This window comes from Leptidea sinapis, chromosome 8, assembly GCF_905404315.1.
Source record: "Leptidea sinapis chromosome 8, ilLepSina1.1, whole genome shotgun sequence".
In the NCBI taxonomy this organism is placed as follows: Eukaryota; Metazoa; Arthropoda; class Insecta; order Lepidoptera; family Pieridae; genus Leptidea; species Leptidea sinapis.
In genome coordinates this window covers 9028691-9055943 of record NC_066272.1, presented here as the reverse complement: position 1 = coordinate 9055943, position 27253 = coordinate 9028691, and the positions used below count along the sequence as shown (strand labels likewise).

General features: G+C 38.6%; 1 protein-coding gene across 1 annotated transcript; it reads right to left on the bottom strand.

The window, feature by feature from the left end:
* Positions 1-466: 466 nt before the first annotated feature.
* Positions 467-27133, bottom strand: LOC126965797 (odorant receptor 46a-like). Its single transcript, XM_050809568.1, has 9 exons — positions 26957-27133; positions 21147-21276; positions 19925-20129; positions 15786-15908; positions 13770-13892; positions 5549-5648; positions 3889-3993; positions 3107-3262; positions 467-796 (listed from the first exon to the last, which is right to left on the bottom strand). Exons 1-9 carry the CDS (start codon positions 27131-27133, stop codon positions 743-745), a joined length of 1173 nt encoding a protein of 390 aa, XP_050665525.1. The 3' UTR covers positions 467-742.
* Between the last annotated feature and the right edge of the window lie 120 nt (positions 27134-27253).

Genomic DNA, 27253 nt, shown 5'->3' with positions numbered 1-27253 from the left:
TTCTTCTATTGACCTAAGTCAGAATGAGAAAAAACACTCCTTAGCGGCTGTTTAAAGTTAGCGGACCATTATGAATAGGGGGTTAATATTTGTCTCAGTTTGATTGTTTGCTAACTGCATCTAGTAATATTTTATCATTAGTTTAAGATAGATGAACAAAAATAGTTGTATTCGTATTATTTTGCTTGCCTCAGTAAAGTTTTTAGGTACTTCTATCGTATTGTCATAGACAATAATATCAATTTTTTTCATATAATAAAAAGAGATGGATTAAATGTGATAAAATCATAAATGTATTACAAATAAAAATTAAAAAAAAAACAGTTAAGATTCGTATAATATATTAAATAGGTAAAATTAAATTTCGTCCTCTTTTTTAGCGTATTAGGACTGTGAGATTTGGGACAGTGAAAGTTTACATAGAGAAGAAATGAAGAAAAAAGGTAAAGCTAAAAATGTCGCACAATTGTAGCATGTATAAAAATAAATGAATTCAGTATTATAATTCAATTTTTTGTAACAATATCGAATTAAGAGTTAGTATGTCAGATGACAATGTTTTGGACTAATCGATTTGAGAAGTAGGAAATTTCTCGGCTATTGAATAATATATTTGATGTAGGATTTATGAGTAAATTACGACCTTTGTGGGCGACCTGCTCTAAATTATATTATTTTATCGTAGCGTTTTTCCAACAGTTTATTTTGTTAGACATCCATTGTCATAGCACAAATCTATATTCTATTCATTTGTATTTTTCAACAGCGCATAGAATGAATACGAACTTTTGAGAACCTGCAATAATAGAAATAATTTTATTTTCATAAATACTAAAATATAATGGTTAAAGTCACGGACTTGTAAAAAAAGAAGGACTCCGCGCCGTGATATTAGCAAGTGAAGCACCTTTATGCTAGTGTGTATGCGATTACGGGGTATATCAGTTACACAATTTTTTCTCCCTTAAATAATCAAATATGCACAAATACTTTTATAGTATTGTTATTACACTTACTCACAACGCACGACGGCATTTTTAAAATATTTTATTGCGACGCAAACTGATTTGTCACAGACGATGGCAAATCTCATAATGGCGGCCGATCGGCTTGTATTAGTGTGAGTGTATGCGTGGGGCTATGCCTCGTTATCTATGCATTTGTGGAATACGGGATGGTCATCAATTTGTATTGCTTCTTGACAGATTTTTTTTTACTCTGGGCTGGGCCCAGGTATGGCCAGTACGGAGGATATCTGAGTATTTCTAAATGTAGGTCTAGTAGAATAGAGAGCAGTTTCTCGAGCCTTGTGAGGTTTTCGTGGAGCAATAGTAGTGTACATCGGTACGAGTCGGGGATGATACAATGTGAGTTTTTTCAACATAGTCAGAAGTTTAGTACAGCTGTTAGTGCTTGTCATGGAATGTTACCATACAGATACGATTTCTTTTCAATAGGGAATTTTTGCGGCATTTGCCCTGGAGTTAGCCATTACCGTTCCGAAATCGGCAAGTGCCCCGCGCCGCGGTATGCCATAGATCGGCGCGATTTTGGCGCGCGCGCAGCGGACTGTCAATGCGTATTATTATTGTACGTGTATAAATAGATTGCTTATAATTAGTATAATTTGAGTGAGTGTATAAGGAATCTATTGAAACAAGGTACAAGGCCATGAAAAATATAACATCTTATAAACCAAATGAGAGTCAGACCTTGGTCAGGGCGTAGTGTGCCGAACGGCAATTCCGATTTTGGTGTATCTGAAAAATCTAATGACATATTGCTCTTCCCGATTTTGGAAGGTTACGATATTTGCTTCCGATTTTCGTATTTAGTCAACTTTTCATCACACATCAGAATTCCACCCAAATTCCCATAATTTTCCGGTTCAACATGGTAAGGAATAATTAATTAGTATGTAGGCCAGATAAATAATGGAGTACCCATTTTAAAAACTTTTTATGTTTTTGATTTTATGCTAATGGATCCATATTGTGTTTGAGCTAAATCAAACCATGCCACTAAGTCCTTGCTAGTTTAATGCTAATCGACTTCTACCATCATTTTCAATGATGATTTGCTAAAAATGCACTGTCCGTTTATTAGTTATATCCTCTCTCCTGTTTCTGCTGTGTTAGTTTCACGTCGAAACTCATTAAAATCACTCTTATTTTCAATGTTTACTAACTAAAACTTTACGTTTATTGCCGAGTTAAGATTCAAATTCTTATTCAAAATTAGGATATCATCCCCACCATCTCGATGTGTGACGCTCCTCCACAGTGCGGTTTTCAAGGAGCTTTCTTTCACGTACTACAAAACTGTGGAATGAGCTTCCTTAAAGGTTGGCAGCGCTCTTGTGCTCTGGTGTTGCAACAGAATGTGGGCGCCGGTGAGTACCTAACACCAGGTGACCCGTACGATCGTTTGTCCTCCTTTTCCATAAAAAAATAATGAATTTAAATCGCTTATTGGACGCTAAAAAGTTGAGCACCATCCATACGAAAATTTATGCCTCAGATCGAGAAGTACGGGCGCAAGAAAAAGTAATAACTAAAAGTGTAATTCTTCTGAGATATAATAAATTAAATCTTTACAGTTTTACTCTAAGCAGTTATTACAAAGATTATACATATGCAGCGCTTCAAATCTTATTTGGATTAAAAATTGAGATTCTTCTGTCGTTGTCAAGTGATATATTATCTTCATCATAATATTCTTTTTAGAATAAAATCAGCGCTGTCCCTTAGGGATACAACGAGATTGCCCTTTACCCGCCTATTTAACAACGTACATTGCATGCGCGCGTTGTTGCGAGCAAGAAACGCGGTTTCATTAATTTTTTTTGTAAAATTCTATTTTCTTATAAATTAAACTTATATTATTATTATTAGTATTTTTTTATTTTTATGGAAAAGGAGTAAATGCTATTAAGTGATCACCGCCGCCCACACTTTCCGCAACACAAGAAGAACAACAGGAGCGTTGCCGGCCTTTAAGGAAGGTGTTGCTGATAAAATTTCAATGTAAACGATTACTCCTTAGAAAGTTTCATATTTAAACATTGCTTTTGCATTATCAAGATGATACAAGAATATAAACTTACCGATACAAATGTATTATTTGACAGCGGAATAATTCGACCTGCCACAAATATTATTGGACATTTCACTCTCTCCATAAAGATAATTAAACTTCTTCGTTGATTTATTGGAACATCAGTCCAGTCCATCGCATATGCGAAATCTGCGAGCTTCATACTCTAAACAAAATAAAAAAAAATATGTTTACTTCGTATTAAGTAACCATTATATTAAACGAATTCGAACTATTACGAATTCCGTCACAAATGTTGTTTTGAAGGAGTCTGAAAAAGCAACAGAAACTTAAATGTACGTCTTCGTTAAATAAGTTAAGCACTTAGATTAAGGATTGGTCTCCGCTGCGCTCCAACTAGATACCGCACTACCTAAGAACAATTGCTTTTTTTATTACTGCAACTATAAGATGCTTGTATCCATGGCATCTTCCAAATTTTGTAACATACGCTTGGTGTTATTTTACATTGTAATTAATAAAATACAAAATACTGATGACTCTTATGATATGTGATGCCAGTGTCTTTCTTATTTCTTGTACTTTTATTTTAACAAAGTTTCACTACGCCACCCGGCATTATAGTTTCAATTATTAGCAAAGTTTAACAGAACACGTGGCACGTCAACGTCACACATTGTTCGGAGACTGGCTCGAGTGGGCGTACCACTTGGGCGTAGTGTTAGTTGCGGCACTTTGCGACTACGCCTGGGATATCTAGGTGGAGCGCAGCGGAGACCAATCCTTAATCTAAGGTTATGCATGCATATATGGACCAAGACAACAACTCACCTCGTATGTAAGTTCACTACCATAGTAGCAATAAATAAATGTTTCAAATAATATACACACTATGTAGGTCACCATTGAAAAGAATTGTATGGACGTTACGTCAATCTAAAAAATCAAATGAATGGAAAATAATTTATTGCACTAATAATAAAATTTAAATTTGTACATAACAGCTCCTACAATCAGAAAAAGAAAATAGGATTTAACAACCACAAAAATAATGTGATAAAGTACTCGTATATATATTTACATAATAGTTATGAGTGCTATAAATTTTCACTAGACTGACTTGTTCTGAGAAACAGTTTTTTTACAAAAATTTTAAATGCAGTGATCGTCTGAGTATTCCTATTTATATAGGTAAATCATTCCACAGGCTGAGGCCCGGTTTCCACCAAAGTGGAGAGGAGAGGAGACGAGAGAAGATTAGCCGCGAAGCGGTCAGGTTATTTCCACCAAAGCGGAGAGGAGATGCTTAGCGGGAAGGAGATGTGAGCTGTGAGAGCTCGAAATCAGTCAACTGATATCTACGAAAGGAAGACGTCATGTCGTTACAAAAGTTATATTTTAATTTGCTTGAGGAAGCAGAATTAGAGGTTGGAGAAAAACAATTAATTCTTCAATATTTGAACTATCGACGGAAACATGTTAGTCATCCATTTTGCAAAGTTAACTGACAATATAAAAAAACATAGATATATAATATACCTATTATATATTTCGACCAGAGATCGCAATTTGTGGTGATATTAGCTAAGTGGGCTCACATATTATCATAGAACCAAAAATAATAATTTATAGCTAAACTCGTAATAAACAAAATTCGGGGATCTATTGCTTGTATATGGCTCAATCACTTAGCTTGCGTGGAGACGTTGTCTTTCATTGTGTGTCTTCTACCAAATTTAACACTAGGAGCATTCCAAATCTATAACTATCCATCTGGATGTGAGGCATCTCTCGACGGGACGTTTTACGATAATATTCCACGTAAGTACAGCCAAACCAAAGCTGTCAATGTATTAGGATGCGATTCCTAAGTAGAATGAACATTCTTGTACGGTCTTTCCAGGACTATACGACATGGATACCTTCAAAAGAATCTCGTGTATCTACTCAAAAAGTTGTAAAGTATTTACTTTAAAAGAGCCGGCAATGCTCCTACGTCTCCTCTGGTGAGTTGGTGATGATCATTTATCATCAAGTGACTTGTACGCTCGTTTGTTCTCCTCTTATATAGAAAAATAAAATGGACCGTTTGCGAGAAAATCGTGCTTTATTTCAAAATTGAAAACTTTTTAGTATCATCATCAGTCAGAAGACGTCCACTGATGGACAAAGGCCTCCCCCCAAGATTTTCCACGACGATTGGTCCTGCGCTGCCCTCATCCAACGTATTCCGCGATCTTGACCAGATCGTCGGTCCATCATGTGGGGGGGCCTGCCAACTCTGCGTCTTCCGTGCCCTGTGCGTGTGCTAACTATGTGCCCTGCGCACTGTCACTTCAGTTTCGCAATCATTTGGACTATGTCGGTAACTTTGGTTAATAATAATTTTAACTTCATAGCATATATATATATAAATGTTGAAAATTTTATAGTGTATTTATTGTGTAAATTATATTTAAAAATAGGAAATAATTTACTTAAATTTACTCACATCATCCATTCTATAAACTGATGTACAAATAATCCAAGCTGCGATCAGAAATTGATATGCCAGCACGGTGCCAAAAATATCCGCGATGACTTTTGTAAACCTTTCATGAAGATTAATGGAGATATCGGTCAACTTAAGCCAGCTATTAATATAACTTAATATTTTATTCGTTCACAGATACATGCATTAACTCTGTCTGATACTACAGCTTACGTTATAAATGTTTTTGATATTTGATTCGACTTTATTCTGTGCGTATATCAAGTAAAACTCTCTGTTTTTATTCAAATTTAAATGTTTTTATTCAAAATAGGATTCAAAATCACTTATTGAACGTCAAAAACTACCACACATTCAAAATAGACTGACTCAACGGGCAATAGGCTCACGGGATGGGGAGAGGTGAGGAAACCGCCCATGGACATCCGCAACAACAGGTGTGTCAAGAAATGCGTTGCCGGCCTTTAAGGTGGGAGTATGTTTTGTTCTTGAAGGTCCCTAAGTCGTATCTGCTCGGGAAGACCGCAGCCGGTAGTTGATTCCACAAAGTGGATGTGCGAGGCAAGAAATTTCTAACAAAACGCGTGGTTGAGGAATGCCAGACGTCTACGTGATGAGGATGGTACTTTGCACGTAATTAGAAAGAAAGAAAGAAATAAAAACAAGTTTATTCATGACGATAGTTATGTATCGGGCGTCGGCAATTAAGTTTTTAAAAAGCACTTTATTTAACAATATTTAATGTTACTCACAGAAAAATTGGAACAAGACTGAATAAACAATATTATAATTAAGCTAAAGAAATGTAAAAGACAATGGGTGCTCGATCAGCACTACGTCGAGGTACGGGGTGGCAACGTATGCAGGTTTAGCCGTGTTGGGCCTGCGTAACTCCTCCCTCCTTAAGCTGGAAGCTGACCCGGCAGCTTCCCACAGTGTCCTCACTGTGTTGTACAGCGGTGTCCTTGGCTGCATGCGACTTCCTCCAGCTAATGATCCTTGTGACTCCAACAGCAATCAGCAAGCCATATTGGATGAGGGTAATCCAACTTGGTGTTGCCATCATGGTGGTCTAGTGTGGTTCCTCCGTGACAGATCTCAGACAGTCTTGGGCTGTCTCCAGAAGGTGCTGCAGGTTGTCCAGTTCTATAATTTCCAATTTTATATGATACTGTACTGGTACACTCTTTTCAATATTTCTAGGTAGTGGAACAACTTCATTAAATGTAATCTCTTTGCGGTTTGAGTTTAATGTTTTATTCAGTATCTCAACTTGGCATTCCTCTGTAAGGGTAAGTAGGAATGTACCTGAAGCCTTTTTGTATGTAGATTTTGCTAAACACTTGATGTGGATGACTGTTTCTTCTCTCAGGACAATTATCTAAGTATTGTCCTTGATCCTCTGCACTATACTTTTATTATTTTGCAATTTCGTGTATGTACAGTTTGACGTGCGGTGTTGAATTCGCGATATAATACAATCTTCTGATGCCCTCGTGGATTCTGTGTTGGACATCTCGCAGAGCTGCGTGTTTCCGTTGATTGTTCTGCATTTGCCTTCCAGGTATTCGTACTCATCGCTACCAAGTGCTAGGTATTTGGATTTTGGAATAATAGTTAGGTTTAACGAGTTAGGAATGGAGTACATGTGGATGAGGTCATATATATTAGAATCAATGGAAGGGATTTCTAAGATAAAAGTCAAAGAATGTTCCGTACTATATGATTTTACTTTTATAGATTTTTCCAACTCATGAATCTTATTTAAACTTATATCTGCTACTGGCAAAAACTTATGTTTTTTATGAATTAATGAAATTTCATTTAAAAGGTTGTATGGACTTATAATACTGGGGTGCATTACTCCTAATTGCGCAAACGTCATTGCGTCTTCTAAAATTTCTAGTCTATCTAAAATAATTTGTAAGCTAAAATCTATTTCTACGTATATCTCTAAGAAATGTAAATGGTTGGCAATCTTATCGCTAATCCGTGATTGATTTTGGATGGTTAGAAGCAATTTATTTTGATTTAAATTTATTTTCTCAATTTGATGGCTAAATTCTTTAATGGTATTTTCGGCAAGTATCAGGGATTTGCCCTGGGTGCTCGCGATATTATTTACTTTATTATGAATATTAGAAATTTCTGCTTCGAATTTAAGTGCATCATCGTTATCCAAATTTCCTGTGATTGATTTTACTATAGAGCCTAAACCATTTACAAGGCCTCTCTTCCTTCTATTAATGTGCGGAATAATAAAACTAATTTTCTTACTTATAAGAGATAAACTATGTGCTATTTGATCTTTGTATGATCTATGTATGTCTCCAAGTGATGTATCTTTTTCGGCAGCTTTAACACTCTCGAATAAAGATAAAAGTTTAATTGATGAGATACGTGACATTATAGACACATGCAAGATTAAAATAATCGACTTGTCGTAGTACTTGACCCTGTTTAAGCAAAAGGATTCCGTTCTCATCATTTATAGGGACAAGCGTTACGTCGGCGGTTGTTGTGAGCACGATTGCTCCTGAGATGAGGATCCTGAAACAAGATGAGGTCTTCGTAGAAGCTTGAAGTGTACTCTGATTGATTTTGAGTTAGGGTGGTTACCTATAATCTCCGCTACATTATTAGGGTGAAGATGAATAATTTTATACGGACCTTTAAATACGGGCTTAGTTTTATCATTTCTTGCTGTCTTAGCTACTTGCTTATATACTATTTCACCTACCTTGAGCGCAATTTCTTCGGCGTTTTGGTTGCGCTTGGCGATGACAGCCTCCTTGTTCTTTGACATATGAGCTGCTATGCATTCTTGTACGGCTTCGGTGTTCATTTTGTGTTTTATTACATAATCCTGGTAAAACTCTTTGGGATAGTAAATTTCTAAAGGGTTTCGTGATGCTGTGTGTCCGAATAGTACTTCATGTGGAGTGTAATTTGTAGCTGAGTGTATAGTGTTATTAGACGCAATGAGTGCGTATTTCATTATTGTCTCAGTTGTGTCATCCTTATTTGTCATCTTTTGAATTCTAATTATTTCTGAAAGAGTTGAGTGTAACCGTTCTATTGGTGAATTAGAATTAGGGTTATACGGTGTTGTGAAGTGTATATGAATATTGTGTAATGCACAAATTTCTTTGATTACATCATTATCAAACTTTGTGTCTGAGTCTGTTGTGATTTGGTGTGGAAGTCCCAATGTCGATATGACTTGTAACAGTGCGTCTGCTACGTGAACACTGATACATGCACTGATGGGAATAGCTTGAGCAAATTTAGAAAAATTATCGATTATAGTTAGAAATGTAACTCCTCCTGTCGTGTACAGATCCATGTAAAGGTGTTCCATTGGTTTTCTGGGTGTATCAGTTAATGATAAAGCTGGTTTATATGGATTTCGTTCATATTTTGCTTTAAGACATATGTCACATTGGTTAATATATCTTTGAATCGTAAGTAACATGTTAGGCCAATGGTAATTTCGGTGTAACTGCTTATGTGTCTCTTGAATACCTCGATGGGCTGTTTTTCCTACGTGGTATTTCTTTATTAATTCTTGTTGTTCATTTTTATTTTCAACTAAAGTGACGCGAGTTGTGCATCTAATTAATTTAGGGCCTCTATCGTTAAAGATTGTAGTATATACTCTAGAAAAGGCCAAGTATAGCTCTTCATTATAGAAATAGCAATGGAATATTCTACCTGCTATAGTGTGTTCTTTTAAGAAACGTATAAAATCCTGTTCCGTATTATTAATTGGAATAAAAACATCTTTGATGACTGTTTTAGAGTTTGTAGAGCGATTATCGACTCTATATTCGAAACCAGGGGTTGATCGTATGTAAAATTGCTTCAATTGTCTGTCTATAGCGTCTGTCAGTATTGGTATGCCTGCATTTTCATTATCAGGTTGGGTATGATTTGTACTTATTAACTGGTTCTCACTAATTGTGACTGCACTCATGCTGTCTGATTCAGCCTGAGAGAGTACAGGTACTGGTAAGTTAATGTTACTTGTGAATGGTTCAGGTTCTTCCACATTATTTTGGGCTGATTGCTCCATCTCGTTTTCTCTACGTGCATTTTCAAAAATTCTATCTATTATATTTTCGTCGTAATTATCGTCAAAATTTACAGCTAAGGAATCTATGCTATTATGGAAAATTTTAACCCTAGATAATGCATCTGCATTAGTGTTTTGACGCCCTTTTTTGTATATTACGTTATAATCATACTCAGCAAGCTTTAGACGCCAGCGAGTTAACTTAGAATTAGGGTCTTTTAATGACATAAGCCAAGTGAGTGGTCTGTGGTCTGTGTAAATGGTAAATTTGTTACCATATAAATAAGGTCTAAAATATTTTGTTGCCCATATAATGGCTAACAATTCTTTTTCAATAGTCGAATAACGCGATTCTGTGTCGGAAAGCGTACGTGATGCGTAGGCTACCGGCTTATCCGGTCCCACTTTTCCTTGGGATAAAACCGCGCCAAGAGCTACGTCTGATGTATATGTTGTCAATATAAAAGGTTCATCAAAGTTTGGATATTGTAAGATTGGGGCATTTGTTAAGATTTGTTTACATTTATTAAAAGAATCAATAAATTCAGCGTTGCGTGTAACTTTACTTTGTTTCTTTAGACAAAGTGTCATTGGTTTTGTAAGTTTAGCAAAATCTTTTATGAACTTCCTGTAGTATCCTGCAAGTCCAAGAAAAGCTTTTATTTCTTTTTGATTTTGGGGCAATGGGAAGTTTAATACGGCTTTTATTTTGTCTTTATTTGGTTTAAGACCTTCGTCCGTTAGTTCGTGCCCTAAAAAGTTCACTTGTTTTTGTAAAAATTCAGATTTTTCAAGTTGTATTTTTAAATTATGAGTTTTAAATCTATCAAATACCTGTCTAAGTTTGTCAATGTGTTCCTGAAGGGATGTAGAAGCTATAATTACGTCATCAAGGTACGTACAAACGTTGCTAAGGCCTCTAAGTATATGGTCCATTAGCCTCTGAAACGTACTTGGTGCGTTTTTTAAGCCAAAGGGCATTCTTAAAAATTCATAATGCCCTCTCTCTGTAGAGAATGCTGTCTTTTCTATATCATTAGGGTGCATTTCCACTTGATGGTACCCACTAGCTAAATCTAATGTTGTAAAGTATTGGGCTCTTCCTAACCTATCAAGTATGTCATGTATATTAGGCAAGGGATACTTATCTTCTACTATTCTATCATTAAGACGTCTATAATCTATAACAAGACGCCACTTAACTTTACCGGACGCATCTGGTTTCTTCGGTACTATATGAGTTGGACACGACCAAGGTGATATGCTCTCTCTTATGATACCTTGTCGTAATAAGTTATCAATTTGTTTCTTTGTTTCGTCCCGTTGTTTAGGGGCTTGTCTGTAGTTACGAACAAAGATAGGGTTGTTATTTGTCAATCTTAGTTCGTGTTTCACAGCATGAGTGAAAGTTAAGGGTATGTGTTCTGAATAGAAAATTTAACGATATTGATAACATATTTTTGTTATTTCCCTTTTTTCTACCTCATTCATATGATTTGTACGTATTTGATTTAAATTTTCTTTTAATATTTTGTCCACGTCTGGATTTACTTTTAACGAATTTATTTTACTTATTTCAAGATTTTCGGATAATTTTTCTAACTTAATATTGGTTACAACTGGGATAAATTTATTTTCGTTATTATAGTTTATAACCGTGGTTCTGAAGGAACCATTTTTTACCGTCACAAAGGCTGCGGGTGACTCTAAGTCTTCCGACCAATAAAGTTTTTCTTGTAAATATTGGTTTTCACGTCCGTCCGTCGATGTGATGTGTTTTCACATGAACCAATTTTTCACATTTAGGACCTATTTTAATTTTCCTAATTGGTTTATTTAGGTACATCGGGATATCTACCGCCGATGTGCGCAATATATTTTTATTTAAATCTATTGTACTTTTTAGTGACCTCAATAAGTTACAACCTATAAGACCTCTATATTTTGGATCGAATTCAAATATAAGAAATTTATGACTAAGATTAATATTAAAAATTGGTGGTAAGGGTAGGATTATTACATAATTAGACCAGAAAAACGCTATGAGCCGTTGATATTTCAAAAGGTTCATATTCCACATAAGGTTCATAATACGTATTAAAAATAGCATCTGAAGCAATCACACTTCGGCTTGCTCCAGTGTCAATAAGAAACTTACCTCCTAATTCGGGTATTTCTATGTAAGGGAGGTGATCCCTGACCAACAAGTTTATTTTCACTAGGTCTGGTCTGGCATCTCCTGGGTTTGAGGAAAATCCTGCTGGTACTCCTCTTCAGGTTCCTGTACTACATGATATGGGTACTCACCTTCATTGTAGTTTGTATGGCATTCATTGCCATATAATACTGGTTGACCTTGAGTATAGAAAACGTTCTGAGCAGCATACTGGGGCGTATCCGGTTTATTCACGGACCGCATAGTAACATCGGAACTTATTTTAGGTGTTACCTGTCTTTGCGGTACATTAAATTGCCTAAAATTCGCGCTGTTACTATTCCTAAAATTACCTGAGTTTCTCTTGAAATTAGGTGTAGGGGGTATAGACATATTTTGACGATTTACGATATTTGAAGGCTGGTGGTGCTGAGGTTGCGTCCCTATAAAATTCCTTGATGGAATATTCCGTTGTTGCGAAACTCTAGGGGCATCCTTTTGCTTAAAATGGGAAGTAGGTGACCCGTTATAAAAAGGTTTACTGTGGACGAGCCTAGCCTCTTCCTGCCTTGCTGCCATAATTGCTGACTCTAATGTTAACGGTTTACTTATTCTAACTCCTAACGAAACATTGATATCTAATTGATTAGTATATTGCTCTATAACCATTTCCTCATAGTACGAACGGTCTCCGTGTTTACCGACCGAGTAAAGAGTATCTAACAACTCACGGAGTCGTTTGCCAAATGTCTCCGCATCTTCGTATTTATTCCTACTGGTCCGCGTGAGCTCCTGCATCACCTGGATTTCGTTGCGCGGTTCTCCTAAACGTCTAATTAGAGCGTTTTTAATGGATTCCCACGTTATTAACGACTCTTCGTAGGCTATCGCATAAATAGCGACACCTCCTAACTTACTTTTTATTAAACATATAAATGCCGTGTGAACCCGGGAGGGTTCACTTAAAAGTTGTATAATATTCTCTACTTCTCTAATTTAAAAGTTTAATAACTTTGGGTTCCCATCATACCGTGGTAATAAATCGGCAAGGAATTTAAAATCCTTATCACATTCATTGAAAGACATTGCGTTTCGGATTACACTATTGTTCTAATACTCGGTAATTATCACCTAGATACACCTTTCTTGTCACTAAGTAAGTGTAACCCGTTATTAAGCGATATTAGCTTTACGCAACTTTCTTTAACTTTTATAATAAAATATATATAATACTAGGACAGTAGATATAGCAGGATACTTGAATAGCGAGAGTACTCACCAAATCAGCATCTGCATCTGCTGTCGAGTCTTGCCCAGCGCGTGAATTCCCAATGTTCCGGGTTTTCGTGCGCGTTGATGATGATGTCCCAACGACCGACGAGGTTCTTTGATTCTTGCGGTTTAGCGGCTCGAAAACCACAGCTACTTTACACTCGGAAGATTTTATACCGACGAAAAGAAGCTACCGCGAGACTACTCGACTGCGCCAGTTATGTATCGGGCGTCAGGAATTAAGTTTTTAAAAAGCACTTTATTTAACAATATTTAATGTTACTCACAGAAAAATTGGAACAAGACTGAATAAACAATATTATAATTAAGCTAAAGAAATGTAAAAGACAATGGGTGCTGGATCAGCACTACGTCGAGGTACGGGGTGGCAACGTATGCAGGTTTAGCCGTGTTGGGCCTGCGTAACTCGATATAGTACAATAAAACATAAAACAAAATTGAGAAATATTATTTTCTATTCGTCACAAAGTGGTCCCAACTCAGCATATTTGCTGGTTTTGAAAACCAGCGCTGGTAAGTAATTGATTGGTAGTAATTGATAAAGTTAGTATCCATTACCAATAATAAAAATACGAAATAATAAAAACTTAAGTCAATACAATCAAATTATACAACATAAAATTAAGTATTATTTTTGTAGTCAACACTCTCTATATATTCTCTCTATACTCTATATTTGTTTCTCATATCATACATACCTTACAATTTCTAAATGATGAAGAATCATTCTTCTAAACCGTTTATCGAAAGCAGCGCTTAATAGCTCAGATTCTTCTATGCTCTCTTCTTTGCAGTCTTTTATTAAATTTTCAAGATTGTAACTGTAAAAGTTTGAAATATTAAAACAACAAGACTTTAATTGTTTATACGCTAAATTTTTCTATTAATCATACACTTATATTCTACAACATAGTTATTACTCTCACTGTACATATTCTAATTATGTACAGTGTGTGTAAGCAAATCGGTCGCGGAAGAGCTCGTAGAACATTCGTCGGCCATATTGGGGACGTTTTGAGAAAAGGAAAGGTCCAAAGCACTCGCAACGGACGAGAATGTATGAAAAGATTATGGATGCAAAAGTAAGTATTTTGTATTTTATTATTTTTAATGTAAAATAATACCAAGCGTTTACTAGTCATAAAATTTGAAAGATCCCAATTGAGTGTCAAGATGCCACGCACACAAGCATCTTTACAAATAGCCAATACACACACATACAATTTAAAGTTGTCGAAATAAAAAAGCTATTGTTCTTAGGAACTACGATAATTATATTCTAGTTGGAGCGCAGTGGAGACCAATCCTTAATCTTAGAGTAAGTAATACGAATTAACAATTATCTCGCTTTGTGGTCTTAGAAATTTCTTTCAAGCTTGCATTTTTGTTGCAACCGGTCCACCACACAGCAGCAATGGAGCAAAATATGTACTGAATGGCCCGAAAAGACGAGAGTAAATACGCATGTTAGTGCTGGAACCTACATATTTTGATTTACGATTGTGTAGAGCATTAGCATTTTGTGTCCAATTATGCTTATTGTCTAATACGAGACCCATACTTACACGTAGTACTCCAAGGCATAAGCTGAATATCTATGACTTACTTTGCTAAAGCAGAGATAGATTACGGGTAAACATTTTTGCTTCCGTTTTAAGAGTGTTAATTTTTAATTTGCATTGAGTGAAATAAGTAATAAATTGTGATATTATAGATAGTGGTCTCAACTGCAAATCCAGCTACATGAATATATGGCTATTTTTAAATATCATTTAGATACATTATAAATATAGTATAGGACCTAAAATCACACCCTGAGGTACACCGAGCTAGTGCAAGTCGTGGATTCGACAGAACATCGCCTATACAGACTGCAAATGATCGATCATCTAAATACGATTTTAATTTAACCAAAGAAAATGGAACGTGTATTGAACATCTAAATTAAGTTTATGAATCAGTTCAGAATTCCTTATTGTGTCAAAAGACTTTTTGAAGTATTATAATTCCATACCAGTAGACTGACCTAACGTGGAATGATATTTGTCAAAAACCAAAATGCTCAAGAAAAAATGGAACCTAATCTAACCTAATGGAAAAGAGTTTTCTGATGATTTATGCGTTGAGAAATCGCAAATCTTCGTATGTGGACCTCAATAAGAACCTCAAAGAAGTAAAAAGTGTGTAAATCAGTTTTTGGAGAGTGAGAAAGTGATTTCTAGCTGCCAATAAGTGTAGAAATGGCTCACCCGTAATCTTAAATTATTTCATGAGCACCCATTCGCAAGCGCTCCACCACATATCGCAATGACAATCGGTCCTGCGCTGCCCTCATCCAACGTACTCCGGCGATCTTGACCAGATCGTCGGTCTATCTTGTGGGGAGCCCCCCCACCAACACAGCCACTCGTCGCCTGAGGACTTTCTGCCCCACCTGTCATCTGTCCGTCGGGCTAAGCTGTCCTCGAATGGTGATCACTTACCAAAAGACGCAGTGTTGGTAGGCCCCCATAAGATGGACCGACGATTTGGTCAAGATCGCAGGAACGTTGGATGAGATAATCATGGAGATCTTTGGGGGAGGACTTTGTCCAGTAGTGGACGTCTTTTAGCTGATAATGATGATTCCAAAGCTCATTCTTATCACGCATAAATATTTTTTTTACTAAAGTTATAATTATTATGTTCTTAATTAAACTTTGAAAGCATCTTACCATAAAATAGTTAACTGTGTTTTCGCTTGCGCTAAGAGAGTTGATATCATTACGTCCATTGATGTGTTACCAAGTGCTAACCAAGATGTAATTATCCAAACATATATGGCAGTTATATAAAAACTGTAAAAAATATTCCATAGTTTTTTTTTATCTTCAGTCCTAACATAATATTATATTTAATATCTGGGGTATTGTAAATAGATACATAAATTAAATAGTTTCTTAAGCATAATTGTGACTGACGGAATTATTAAGATTGATCAGAATTTCACCACCCGCATCACGATGACGTCTGGCATTCCAGAACCGTGCGTTTTGCAAGAAGTTTCTTGCCTCGTACAGCCAGTTTGTGGAATCAGTTACTGGCTGCTATTTTCCCGAACTGATACGACTTAGGGACCTTGAAGAAAAGAGCATACTCTCACCATAAAGGCTGGTAACGCATCTCTTGACACCTGTTGTTGCGGATGTCCCCCCATTGCGTGAGCCTCTTGCCCGTTTTCCCCCTTTAGATATTAAAAAACTTTGTTAAAGTAATTAAACATTCTATATGATTTGTTATAACTATGTAAGTAAAGACGACCCAAATCAAGCTCACTTTTTTATTTAATCTATTCTAATTCAAATAAATTAAGCTGTGTTGTTAAGCAGACGCTCGCCAGTTGGTCTGTAGGTGAAGAACCACATCACCATTTGATTCAATAATCCGCATTCAGGTGTGTTTTATAACTATCGTTAGTACTCAAACTGAATCAATTCAGAATATCTAGTAAATCATCACAGAATCGACACTTATGATTGTCAAAAGTGTCAGCAAAATTATTGAGTAGTCGATGTGTTAACAAGCGCTACCAACGTCATGAACTGTCACAAGATAACCCAATTAATAATTACATTTATTTAACTACTTACATTATTTAATCAAAACAAATCTTATAACTATATTTACAATACTACGACTACATAAAATTAAAACTATCATTACGTGGAAGCGTACCAAGAATACTGGCAGCATTACCCCGTTGGATAGCAAGGCTGATCCGTTGACCGAAATAGCTGCCAGCACTTGGGTTTCCAGTAGCCTTATTGAGGCGCGAAGATAGTATTTTGAACATTCTCCGCGCCTCTGGGCCCCACGGTCCAAGTGTCTCGACACCAAACGGCACAAAGATGTATGACTCACTGAGACCAACATATTTGCGACGCTTGCTGTCTTCGGCAGTCGAAGCAGCAGCCCCAGCACCAACTGACGTAACTTGGACATGAGAAGGAGCCAGAGTGTCGACGCAAGTAGCGTCCCACACCAGCGCCCTTCCCCGTGCCCAAGCCACCAGCGTCATTCCATCAGGACGCTTGCCATCGCGGCGGGTAATACCATTTGGCTCTAAAACAGCTGGTATATTAAGAGCGGCAAATGCCCTGCGGATGACTTCATTAATGCTGGCGTGACGACTGATACGGCCTGCCGATTTTAGGCAGGATAACCCGTGGCGTCCAAGAGCATCTACCTGAACGCCACATCTACATTGATGTGGTTCATTCAGTTTTATACCTAGCCGGAGTGATACGCATATTGACAATGTCATATTGTCAAGTAGCGTTCCAATCGGCGCAGAAGGCAAGGCTTGTAACCAAAATCCCGACTCATTTTCTGTCACGGCCAAAAGACGAGCACGCTCTGTTATGTCAGTAGATGAGATCAAAAGATCATCAAAGGCTGACTTACAAAGAAGTGCGTCCCATGCTTTTTGACACTTTAAATCGTCTGGAAAATTTTGAATGTTTGCAATATTTAGCCAAGCATTGTTAGCTTCGTTCAAATACACAATCTCTGAGTTACCTGGTACATGATTTACAATTCTAGTAACCAAAGGCTGCGCACTATGAACTGAAGATAGAAATGCTGGTAAGGCAACGCCCGAAACTTTGCGAGTACCCAAACCACCAAACCGTATCGGTAAAGAGGCTTGAGACCATGCACGATCTGTAAACGCGCAATTCAAAATGGTTTCTAAAATATTTTTAAGTGAAATATCAATCACATCAAGCAAATTTGGAAATTTCCATAACGGGCTAGACCTTAAGAGGTACGTAAATTTTGGAACAAATAAACAAGACCGAATAATAGTTAAGGCCATATGAGAATTAATTTTCAATAATCTGTCCGAAACATTATTAAATTTTATAATGTGATCGTTTAAGATCTTTGGAATTGAAACAGGAAATAATGGAGCTCCAAGAAGGTCAAGTGAATTCTTATCCAAAACTTTAATATTGGGGGCCAGAACGTTAAATTTATTGGTAATATCAACCCGGTCTGAAATTTGGAAATTTTCGCCGATAAAAAGCTCGCATTTCGAAAAATTTAACTCAAGGCCGATTGAGCTAAAACTTTCTATTACAACTTTCAAATCATCTAAAACAGAGTCCACTTCACTACCCAAAGTACCATCATCCAAGTACCAAACATTAAATTTTGATTTTAGTTTTGTTATGGCGGAATGAATGGCAAGGCTAAATATTGCTGGACCAAGAGGGTCGCCTTGCTGACAGCCAACAGAAGACCAAATATTATGATTTTTGAATAATAATTTGGATGGTTTACTATAACATTGCCAAATATAATGATAGATTGAAGGAATTGAATTTTTAACTTCTCTCAGCAGAGCTCCCCTATCAACAGAGTTGAAAGCATTTTTCACATCTAATTTTAAAAAGACATCACCAGAGTTCCTCTCCAAAAAAGTTCGCGCAGCGTGGACTGCAGCTTCGCAACCACTTTTGCAGCCGAAACCCAACTGAGTTGGAATGAATTTAGTTGATAGGAAAGGAGAAATATGTTTACAACAAATTTTAGAAACAAGGCGTCGAAATGTGCAGCCCACGGCTATAGGACGAATCCCACCATCTTTTTTTTTAAGAGCACATATATTCGCACCATATAAAATTTCGGTAATTTCGGTATTAACTTTTCCAGAAAGCATGAGATTTACTAAGAGAACAATGTCCTCAAGCAACGCTCTACCCGCATCCCCTGTGGAAGGACATACCAGATCTTTCAGATGCTGGGGTGTCAGTCCATCGGGGCCGCCGGCAGAACCAGTCTTAAAGGACATTATTGCTTTTAGTACATCACCATCATTAGCCCGTAGATGATTATCGGAAAAAGATGGTTCCGGAATAACACAATTAGCATCTGGTGATGGGTAATTATTTAATAATAATTTTAATTCAATATTAACTACTTACTGTGTTAAAAATGTTATTTTATATAATTATCACTATATTTAGAAATAATTATAACCTTAATATATATAAATCACGTGACACATTGTTTGTCCACGATGGACTCCTAAACTAATGAACGGATTTAAATGGGGATTACTTCATGAAGTGCAGTTTAGTCCAACTTGAGAGATAGGATAGTTTTTATTTCGATTTGGGATTCATAATTATTTTTATTACCAATATTTGTTTTGTATGGACATATTTTCTGTGAGAGAATTTATTGACGCACGGTTTGACAGGTCTGCTGAGGAACAATTTCAACAAGGAATGAAAAATTGTTGACAAATACATAAAAACAGTATTCTATTTACAAGAATATCATATTCAGATCTTTAGTTAACTTTATTCATATTAGATTGTTGGCACTACAGCAGCGCTAACTAACAGTTGGTAGCATCAACACGGTAGGCGGTCGTGCCCATTGTAAGCCAGAGAGCGAGCAGAGAAGTTCGAGTAGACATTACTTATTGTGAATTCTAAGGGGTAACGCTGCCCAAATTGTTGAGCCAGTTATTATTATTATAATTATAAGTGGAAACTGTAATGCTCAAATATTTCATTTTTAAGTGCGTTTAAATTACCAACTCCTTGTACAAAAGTTATGCATTTTACCAATCACTATTTTGAAAAATTTTGAACTTAACAAATTATTTCAATTACAATCTATGTGAACTTATACTACAAAAATAAATAAACCTGATCAAAAAGTAGGTTAAGAAATTAATGTTAATTAATAACAAGGATAATGGATGTCGGAAATACTGCCAAAGACTTAATTGTACTTTTCCCAGCAAAAAATAAAAATACTTATCATCTGGGCGGTACTAGAGGAATAGTAAACTACTTACAAAGGATCTGCATTTTCATCATAAGGTAACCAAATCGGAAATTCAATATGTTTTCCTTGAATATGTAATATCAGTGGATACACAATCCAAAGAAAACAGGTAGCTACTGCCATGCCATTCATGCAAAAAAGAAGACGTTTTAGATTGTAGGACATCTTTAAAATTTCATGAATGTGTTCCGGCTTGCCCTGATTATATAGTGATCCTGGGAAATAAAAAAATGTGTGCAATCACACGTGGTAGAAGTGAAATCTTCAAAAATGATGAAGAATTATATTATAAAAATGATGAAAAATCTCTACAAACGTATACAAAATACGACGGTTGTTGTGATGCCTTTTCTCAAGCTTTGTACTACGCATGCGCGCACAATCACGTATTAACACACGTACAACGCTGAGGCCTAAGCAAACTGTGGGAGTTTGCCTTTGCAAACACGAGTGGAGGGGGTACGAAGCAGAGCATAAAGAGAACCACGAATATTTAAGATAGGCATTGTGTATGAACCTTTAAACTTCATATCAGGTCCTGGTACATATTGCTAGGATGACACATGATTTCAACCGCTATGAAAGACGTTACTATCACCGCTACCATATTTATGTTCTCCTGGTGTCTTTGTAGTAGTAATACGTCGCACACATACCGTCAGAATATATTAAGGTATACCCGCGTTATACCTACATAAGACAATCTCTTGTTCAACTATGATCGCCTGGTACCAAAACACTGTAGAATGTCTCATTCTCTCGCCGGCTAATTCTATATATACATATTACCTGTTTGTGTCTCTATCGTCTCGCTTTTTCGTTTCATTGAGTTTCAAATCACAACGATTCTAAAGAAGTGTTTTACTTTGAAAAATAATTGATTCTTGTTTTATCACAAGCATGATGTTCATCTGATACGTCAAATATAATGCGAGATGATGATAAAGAAACTAGGAAAGATTCAAGTAAACCTAAAATTCTTATCAAGATACTTCTCTTTATTGTAGTGATACCTGATGTAATGTATCACAAAAAATAGTGGTTGGCGCTGCTGTTTTGTCCATATAGTTGCCATCCTGTCCAAATGAGCGTTCTTTTTTATTGATATATCGTGCTTTAAATGGCAATTATATAACGTATTCTTATTGTTACTTTCTACTTCAGAAAAATATAACTAAGTTAATACTAATAGGTGGTTAGATCTTGAAATAAAAATAATAATGTTTTCTTACCCCGCAGTATATGTAAAAGATATTCGACCTTATCTTCTCTCAGCCACAAAATTATTTGCTTGTAGATAGAGTCCGTATGTGTAAGGAACAGAAACAATGTTTCCATTATCTGGCCCATATCATTCCGTACCTAATGGAGAACATAAAATGATAACAATTCAAAAGCACTTTTATTGAACAATAACAATACAATGAATTTTATCAATAATTATTTCGTAAAACTCAGGCATGAAATGTGCTCATTAAGTTGCCGTCGAAATTGCACTGGTATATCAATTATTCTTAAAAAATATAACTAATATTATCAATTCCCCACCAGTATTGCACTCACTGTCTTTTAGTACTTACCTCAATGTCGCTAACGAAGTTGCCGGTAGAAGTCTCTTTTTGTAATATAATAATGTAATCTAATATAATATAATATAATATCTCGCAGTCGCACAAACTACGCAGAAAACGCATTCATAAGACGTGCTTGGTCGTTGTACAATGAAAAGTTATTACACATAGATTTTATATATTTGATTTATTATTTTATTTATTTACATTGTTATTATAGGTTAGATATGCTTTAGTCGATGCGCGACGTGAGGAGGCGAGAGGCGGGAGGACTCTTATTCCAAAAATAATAATAACCGTGACTAGAATTAAATTAATTAGATTGTATACAAACACGCAATTATTTTTATACTTTATAGTGCATATTATATATATCGGCGCAAAAACACGTGGAGTAGCACGTGCGCCGGGTCCTATAAATACAGCCACACGCTCGACACTCGAGTCGGGAATGTCACGAATGCTCGCATAGTGTACGGACCTATTGTTAAGTCGCGAATCGCTTTTGTGTACAAGTTTTCTAAGAAAATCTCTGCATAGAAGCACCCGTTGTTGAGGCAACGGAGGGGAGTGTCTGCGCAAGCCGCAGCCGGACCTAACATCACGCATGGTTAGGCCCCCAAGGTCACACGCATACGTCGAAAGAAGCTACGATGGATCCTCTCGAGGAACCACCACCTGGCCCGTCACAAGGCCTAACAACAGAAGATGAGGAAGTCATGAAGACGCAAAACGATGTTGAGGGTACTTCACAAAAAGTGCCCCCCCCCAGCACACCCGCCGCTGACATCCGCGCCGAGAACGCCATACCGCACCAATTATCGCCGACAGCACTTTACGAGCGTGATATCCTCACGCTCTCTCAGTTAATGCTAACTGAGGTGCTGTCGGACGGTATGCTGAGGTGGATGGTCATATATCTGCGCATCCAGAAGGCCGAACAATAAGGTACGGAGCTTTCAGTAGACGACCAGGTCGCACTTGAGTTCGCGCAGAAGTCTATTCTTACACTGCCGCCAATAGCTGCCAAAACGTCGCCGATGCAAATAATCGACAACAACAACCAAACGTCTCGCAAGCGACCTCTTCGACGCTCGATATCACCAGCGCAGCCAACCCGCGGGAAGCAGACAAAAACCGACGTGTCTCCGGTTTCGTCTCGACCGTACACAGAAACACCGAAACCACAGAGGGTGACCAGCGCCGCCAACCGCCGCTCGTCCGGCACCGCTCAATGTCGCCAGACTTGCGCCATCCAAGGGCGCCGGGCAAGCACCGATAGCCGCAACCCGCCCATCGCAGCCCAACGCTGCGCTTCCTACGCCACCCGCACACACAAGAAACACAACCCAAGAAGCCTCGATACCCGCCAGTAGTGATCGAAAGGCTGGAGAACTGGTCTAGTCACTTCAAGATACTGGCGGGAAAACTGAATCGACCGCCGAACGGCCGCCTGTATAAAAACGGATTCCGATTTCTGCCGGACGAGATCACTGAAGCCGTAAATGCAATGCAGTTTGACGTAGAGCATATTAAAAACATTAAAGGCACACAAGGTCGTCCCGGCAGTATATTTTACGTGCCACTTAGAAAGACACAAAATATACAATCGATATACGGGGTGACTGAATTACTAAATATGCTGGGGATCACCATTGAAGCATGGCGAGGCAAGAAGGGCCCTTCGCAATGTCGCAGATGCCAAAAGTTTCGCCACAGCTCCCACAACTACCACCGACAGCAGGCGTGTGTGCGCTGTGGAGAGCCTCACAGGGCCAGCGAATGCCCTCGCCCAAAGGACGAGGCCGCCACGTGCAGGAACTGTGGCGGACCGCACCCGGCAAACTATAAAGCCTGCCCGGTATTTGTAAAAGAGATGAAAAACAAGCACGGCGGTACGGTACCCGAAACAAGTCAACCTCGGGGGAGAAAGGGCACTGTACTGACCGAGCTATCGACGGTGGAAGAAACGGCTCCAAGCTCCCTAATGGCCCCAGCAAACCCATACGGCGGCTCAGTTGATAAGAAGAAGCGGGGCAAAAAGATAAAGTCAAAACCAAACGCAGAGGTACCAGCAAAATCGGCGGAGATGGGGCAGAACGTCAATGTCTTGAAAAACATGATGAAGCTGCTCCAGTCGCTAACGGATGAGGACAGGAACACCCTTAAGTGCTTGAGCCAGCTGATTGAATAAAATAAAAATGGAGGGTAAACTAAAAATAATATATTGGAACGCAAGTACCCTCAGAGGTAAGGCGCGTCGGGTGAATGCCTTTTTACAAGATCATCGAGCTGACATACTGCTAGTCAGCGAAACACACCTGCGGCCTAGTGATATATTCAAAATACCGAACTATCACATATATAGAAAAGATGAGGTATCGCCGTCGGGACAGGTGTACCGAGGACTAGCAGTATTAGTTCAACGGAGGGTGATACACCAGTTGATACCCGTCACAGAATACGGAACATTCCAAGCATTGGGAATTCTTATTAATGTGGCGGGAAAAATAATGCGTATTCATTCAATTTACAGGCCACCCGGAACAAGCCTAAATAAGATGGAGTTAAGGTCATTATTCGACGGGAACATTCCAACGATAGTGGCAGGCGACCTTAACTCCAAACACACCGCCTGGCACTCAAGCAAGATATGCACGACGGGGCGCATTCTGTACAAGGAGATGGTTGAGGAGCGCTCTGAAGTCGCAGGCCCTACATCGTGGACCCACTATATGCCTGATGGAAGCGGTGACGTGATCGACCTGGTGCTACACAAAGGACTCGACACCGCAATTCCAGAGTTGAGCGTACTGCACGAACTCAACTCTGACCACAGACCAGTATTGCTCACTCTGGAATTCCTTCCCAGCAGGGTCTCACAACCCCCTGCTAGACGGAAAATAAACTGGGAAGTGTTCCGAAACGAATTGCATACAAGAAGCACAACAGGGCCTGTAACTACAAGCGAAGACGTGGAAAATGAAACCAAGGCACTCACGAACGCCATCCAGCTCTCTCTCAAGTCAGCAACGCGCACCTCGTAGCCGGGGAAAAACAAGAACAGCTCCCGGCGAAGATACGGACACTAATAAACGATAAGAGAGAGCCAAGGAAACTGTGGCAAAATACAAGATGTCCTAAAACCAAACGCCGCCTCAACCATCTCATAGAGCAAGTACGCATAGCTTTGGACGAGTACGCAGCCGAGGGGTGGGAAAGTCACATTCTGAAAATAAATGACGAAGTACCCTCAGTCCACAAGCTATGCAAACAGCTCTCCAGCAGCCCCAAACCAGTCCAACCACTTTTGGATCGAGAAGGCCTTCTGAAGTTCGCAGCGGCAGACAGGGACAGCGGAAATCCTGGCCGACAGTCTGGAGCGACAGTTCGCACCAAATCCAGACTTGGATCCCCAGCACACCAGAAGGGTGGAGGAACTTGTGGAGGCATATCTAGCAGGAAGAGAGACCACAAACAACCAAGACCAGTTGTTCGTGACTCCAGGCCAGGTGTCGAGGCTTATCAAACGCCTACCTACAAGAAAAGCACCTGGTCTGGACCAAATAACCAATGAAGCACTGAGGAACATGCCAGGAAAGAGTGTGGTCGCGGTCACTCGCATCTTTAACGGCATATTCCGCTCCGGCCATTTCCCAGACGCCTGGAAAACAGGCAAGGTGGTGATGCTTCTAAAACCAGGGAAGGACGCCCGCAAACCAGAAAGTTACAGACCCATCACTTTGCTAAGCACTCTCTCCAAACTTTTCGAGAGAGGAGCAATTCGGGTTTAGAGCGGAACACTCCACCACCTTGCAAATCACACGAATGGTAAACGAGATGACCGTGAGCCATAACAAGAAGGAATATGTCGCAGCCGTACTGCTAGATATGGAGAAGGCCTTCGATCGCGTATGGCACGAGGGGTTGCTGTACAAGATGATCAAAACTGAGATGCCAGTGCAAATAATCAAAATAATAGCTGCATTTTTCACAAACAGAAGATACCTTGTCTGTGTGGAGGATTGCCAATCGAGTGTTAGGCCAGTGAGAGCCTGAGTACCTCAAGGAGTCTGTCTCTCTCCGCACTGCTATGCCTGGTATACTGACGATATCCCGGTCGTTGGGCAGGCTAAGCTAGCACTATACGCGGATGATGCAGCTTTCTACGCATCCTCCTACAGACCTGAGTTTACAGTGAAAAGACTCCAGCCAGCACTAGAAGCGCTACCAGAATGGTTGAAGAAATGGCGATTAGTTGTGAACGTAACGAAAACGCAGGCGATCATCACCGGAAATACAAAACTACCCTCACCCTTGAAGCTGATGTCGGAGGAACTCACATGGAGGCCGGACGTCAAATACCTGGGAGTTACCATTGACCGGAGACTCAGCTTCAAGAAGCACATTGAAAACACCATCGGGATGGCGAGGGGTGCTCGCGCCAAGCTCCAGCCCATCCTGCGGTCCAAGCTGCCACTAAGAACTAAATTGATGATATACAAAACATACATACGGTCCAGACTGACCTATGCAGCAGCAGCTTGGTACCCGTATCTCACAGCGTGGAACCGGGATCGCCTGCAAGCACAAGAAAACCTTGCGTTGCGTGCCATAGTTGGGGCACCGCGATACGTACGAAATGCAACAATCTCCAAAGACTTGAAAATTGAAAATTTAGACGCCTTCGTAAGAAGGATTACAACAGACATGTTCCGGCGAACGGACGCTTCGTCACACCCTCATCTGGTGGGAATTGCCCCGCTACATGCAAGACCCCCAGACGAGGAGGGTAGACGAAAAATGAAGGCGTACTCAAGGGACTGCGTAAATGAAGAGGAGGATGAAAACTCCACAAGACCCCGGAAAAGGCGAAAACTGACAGACTGACCGACTAAGCTACGAGCTAAGGCACAACAAAAAAAAATCAATAAAAAAAAACAACAAAAAAAAACAAAACAAAAAAAATAAATAAAAACAAAATCGTTGTGCCCCAAGCAAGTAGTGACGACCTCAAATATCATCAAGTGACTCCCCCAATGTCTTGGGAGAAGAAATGCCAGGGTATAGGGCCCCGCCCTGACACCCTCCTTCCGCCCTCCCACAGGGGGTGAGAAGAAAACTCGACGACACTCGAGTCAGTCGTACTCGGGCTGTCGTACGGTACGGACCTCTCTGGGACGTCGTAACGCTGCCCGTTGAATAAAAGAAAGTAATAAAATATCTACTCGTGTAGTTTTCTTTAGAAGAACCAATGAGTGATCATCAGCAAGATAGCAATTGTGATGTCAACAGTAATGACTTCACACCTTTTAAAAACAATACAGAGGTTCTTTCCTTGTCATATCTATTGTTTTGGAATAGTGTTTTTGTTATTTTTTTTTGATTCTTAATCCAGTAAATATTTAAAATAAATGAGATTATTCATTCCAATTGATATTCGGCCTTTATGAAAACTGTTAAATATTTACCTCATAAACCTTGAGCACCTGTTGAATTGTGTAAAAAATTATTAAAAACAAAGCAAATCGCATATAAATTCTGTGTGCCAGTTTGTAATTTTTTTGTGAGCGAGGATCAATCTGATAATATCCCGTTAATCGCAAATTCCAAAGATGCGGTGCTATGCTGTTGTATGATTCGCTCATTTCTACAATTGGAAAGCAATTTATCAAAATATAAACAATATTGTAACGTAACGTAACGTTGCAAAACATACACTAGGTACTAGATTAGCAATACAATAATTGCGATAGAGAATTTCTAGC

Coding starts and splice junctions, on each gene's coding strand:
- LOC126965797 (XM_050809568.1), bottom strand. CDS start 27,133: ATGAGCGAATCATACAACAGCATAGCACCGCATCTTTGGAATTTGCGA. Junction 15,909..19,924: donor GATGAAAATGCAGATCCTTT/GTAAGTAGTTTA, acceptor TATTTTTTACAG/TTTTTATATAACTGCCATAT. Junction 3,994..5,548: donor CAGTTTATAGAATGGATGAT/GTGAGTAAATTT, acceptor TTGATTTTTTAG/ATTGACGTAACGTCCATACA.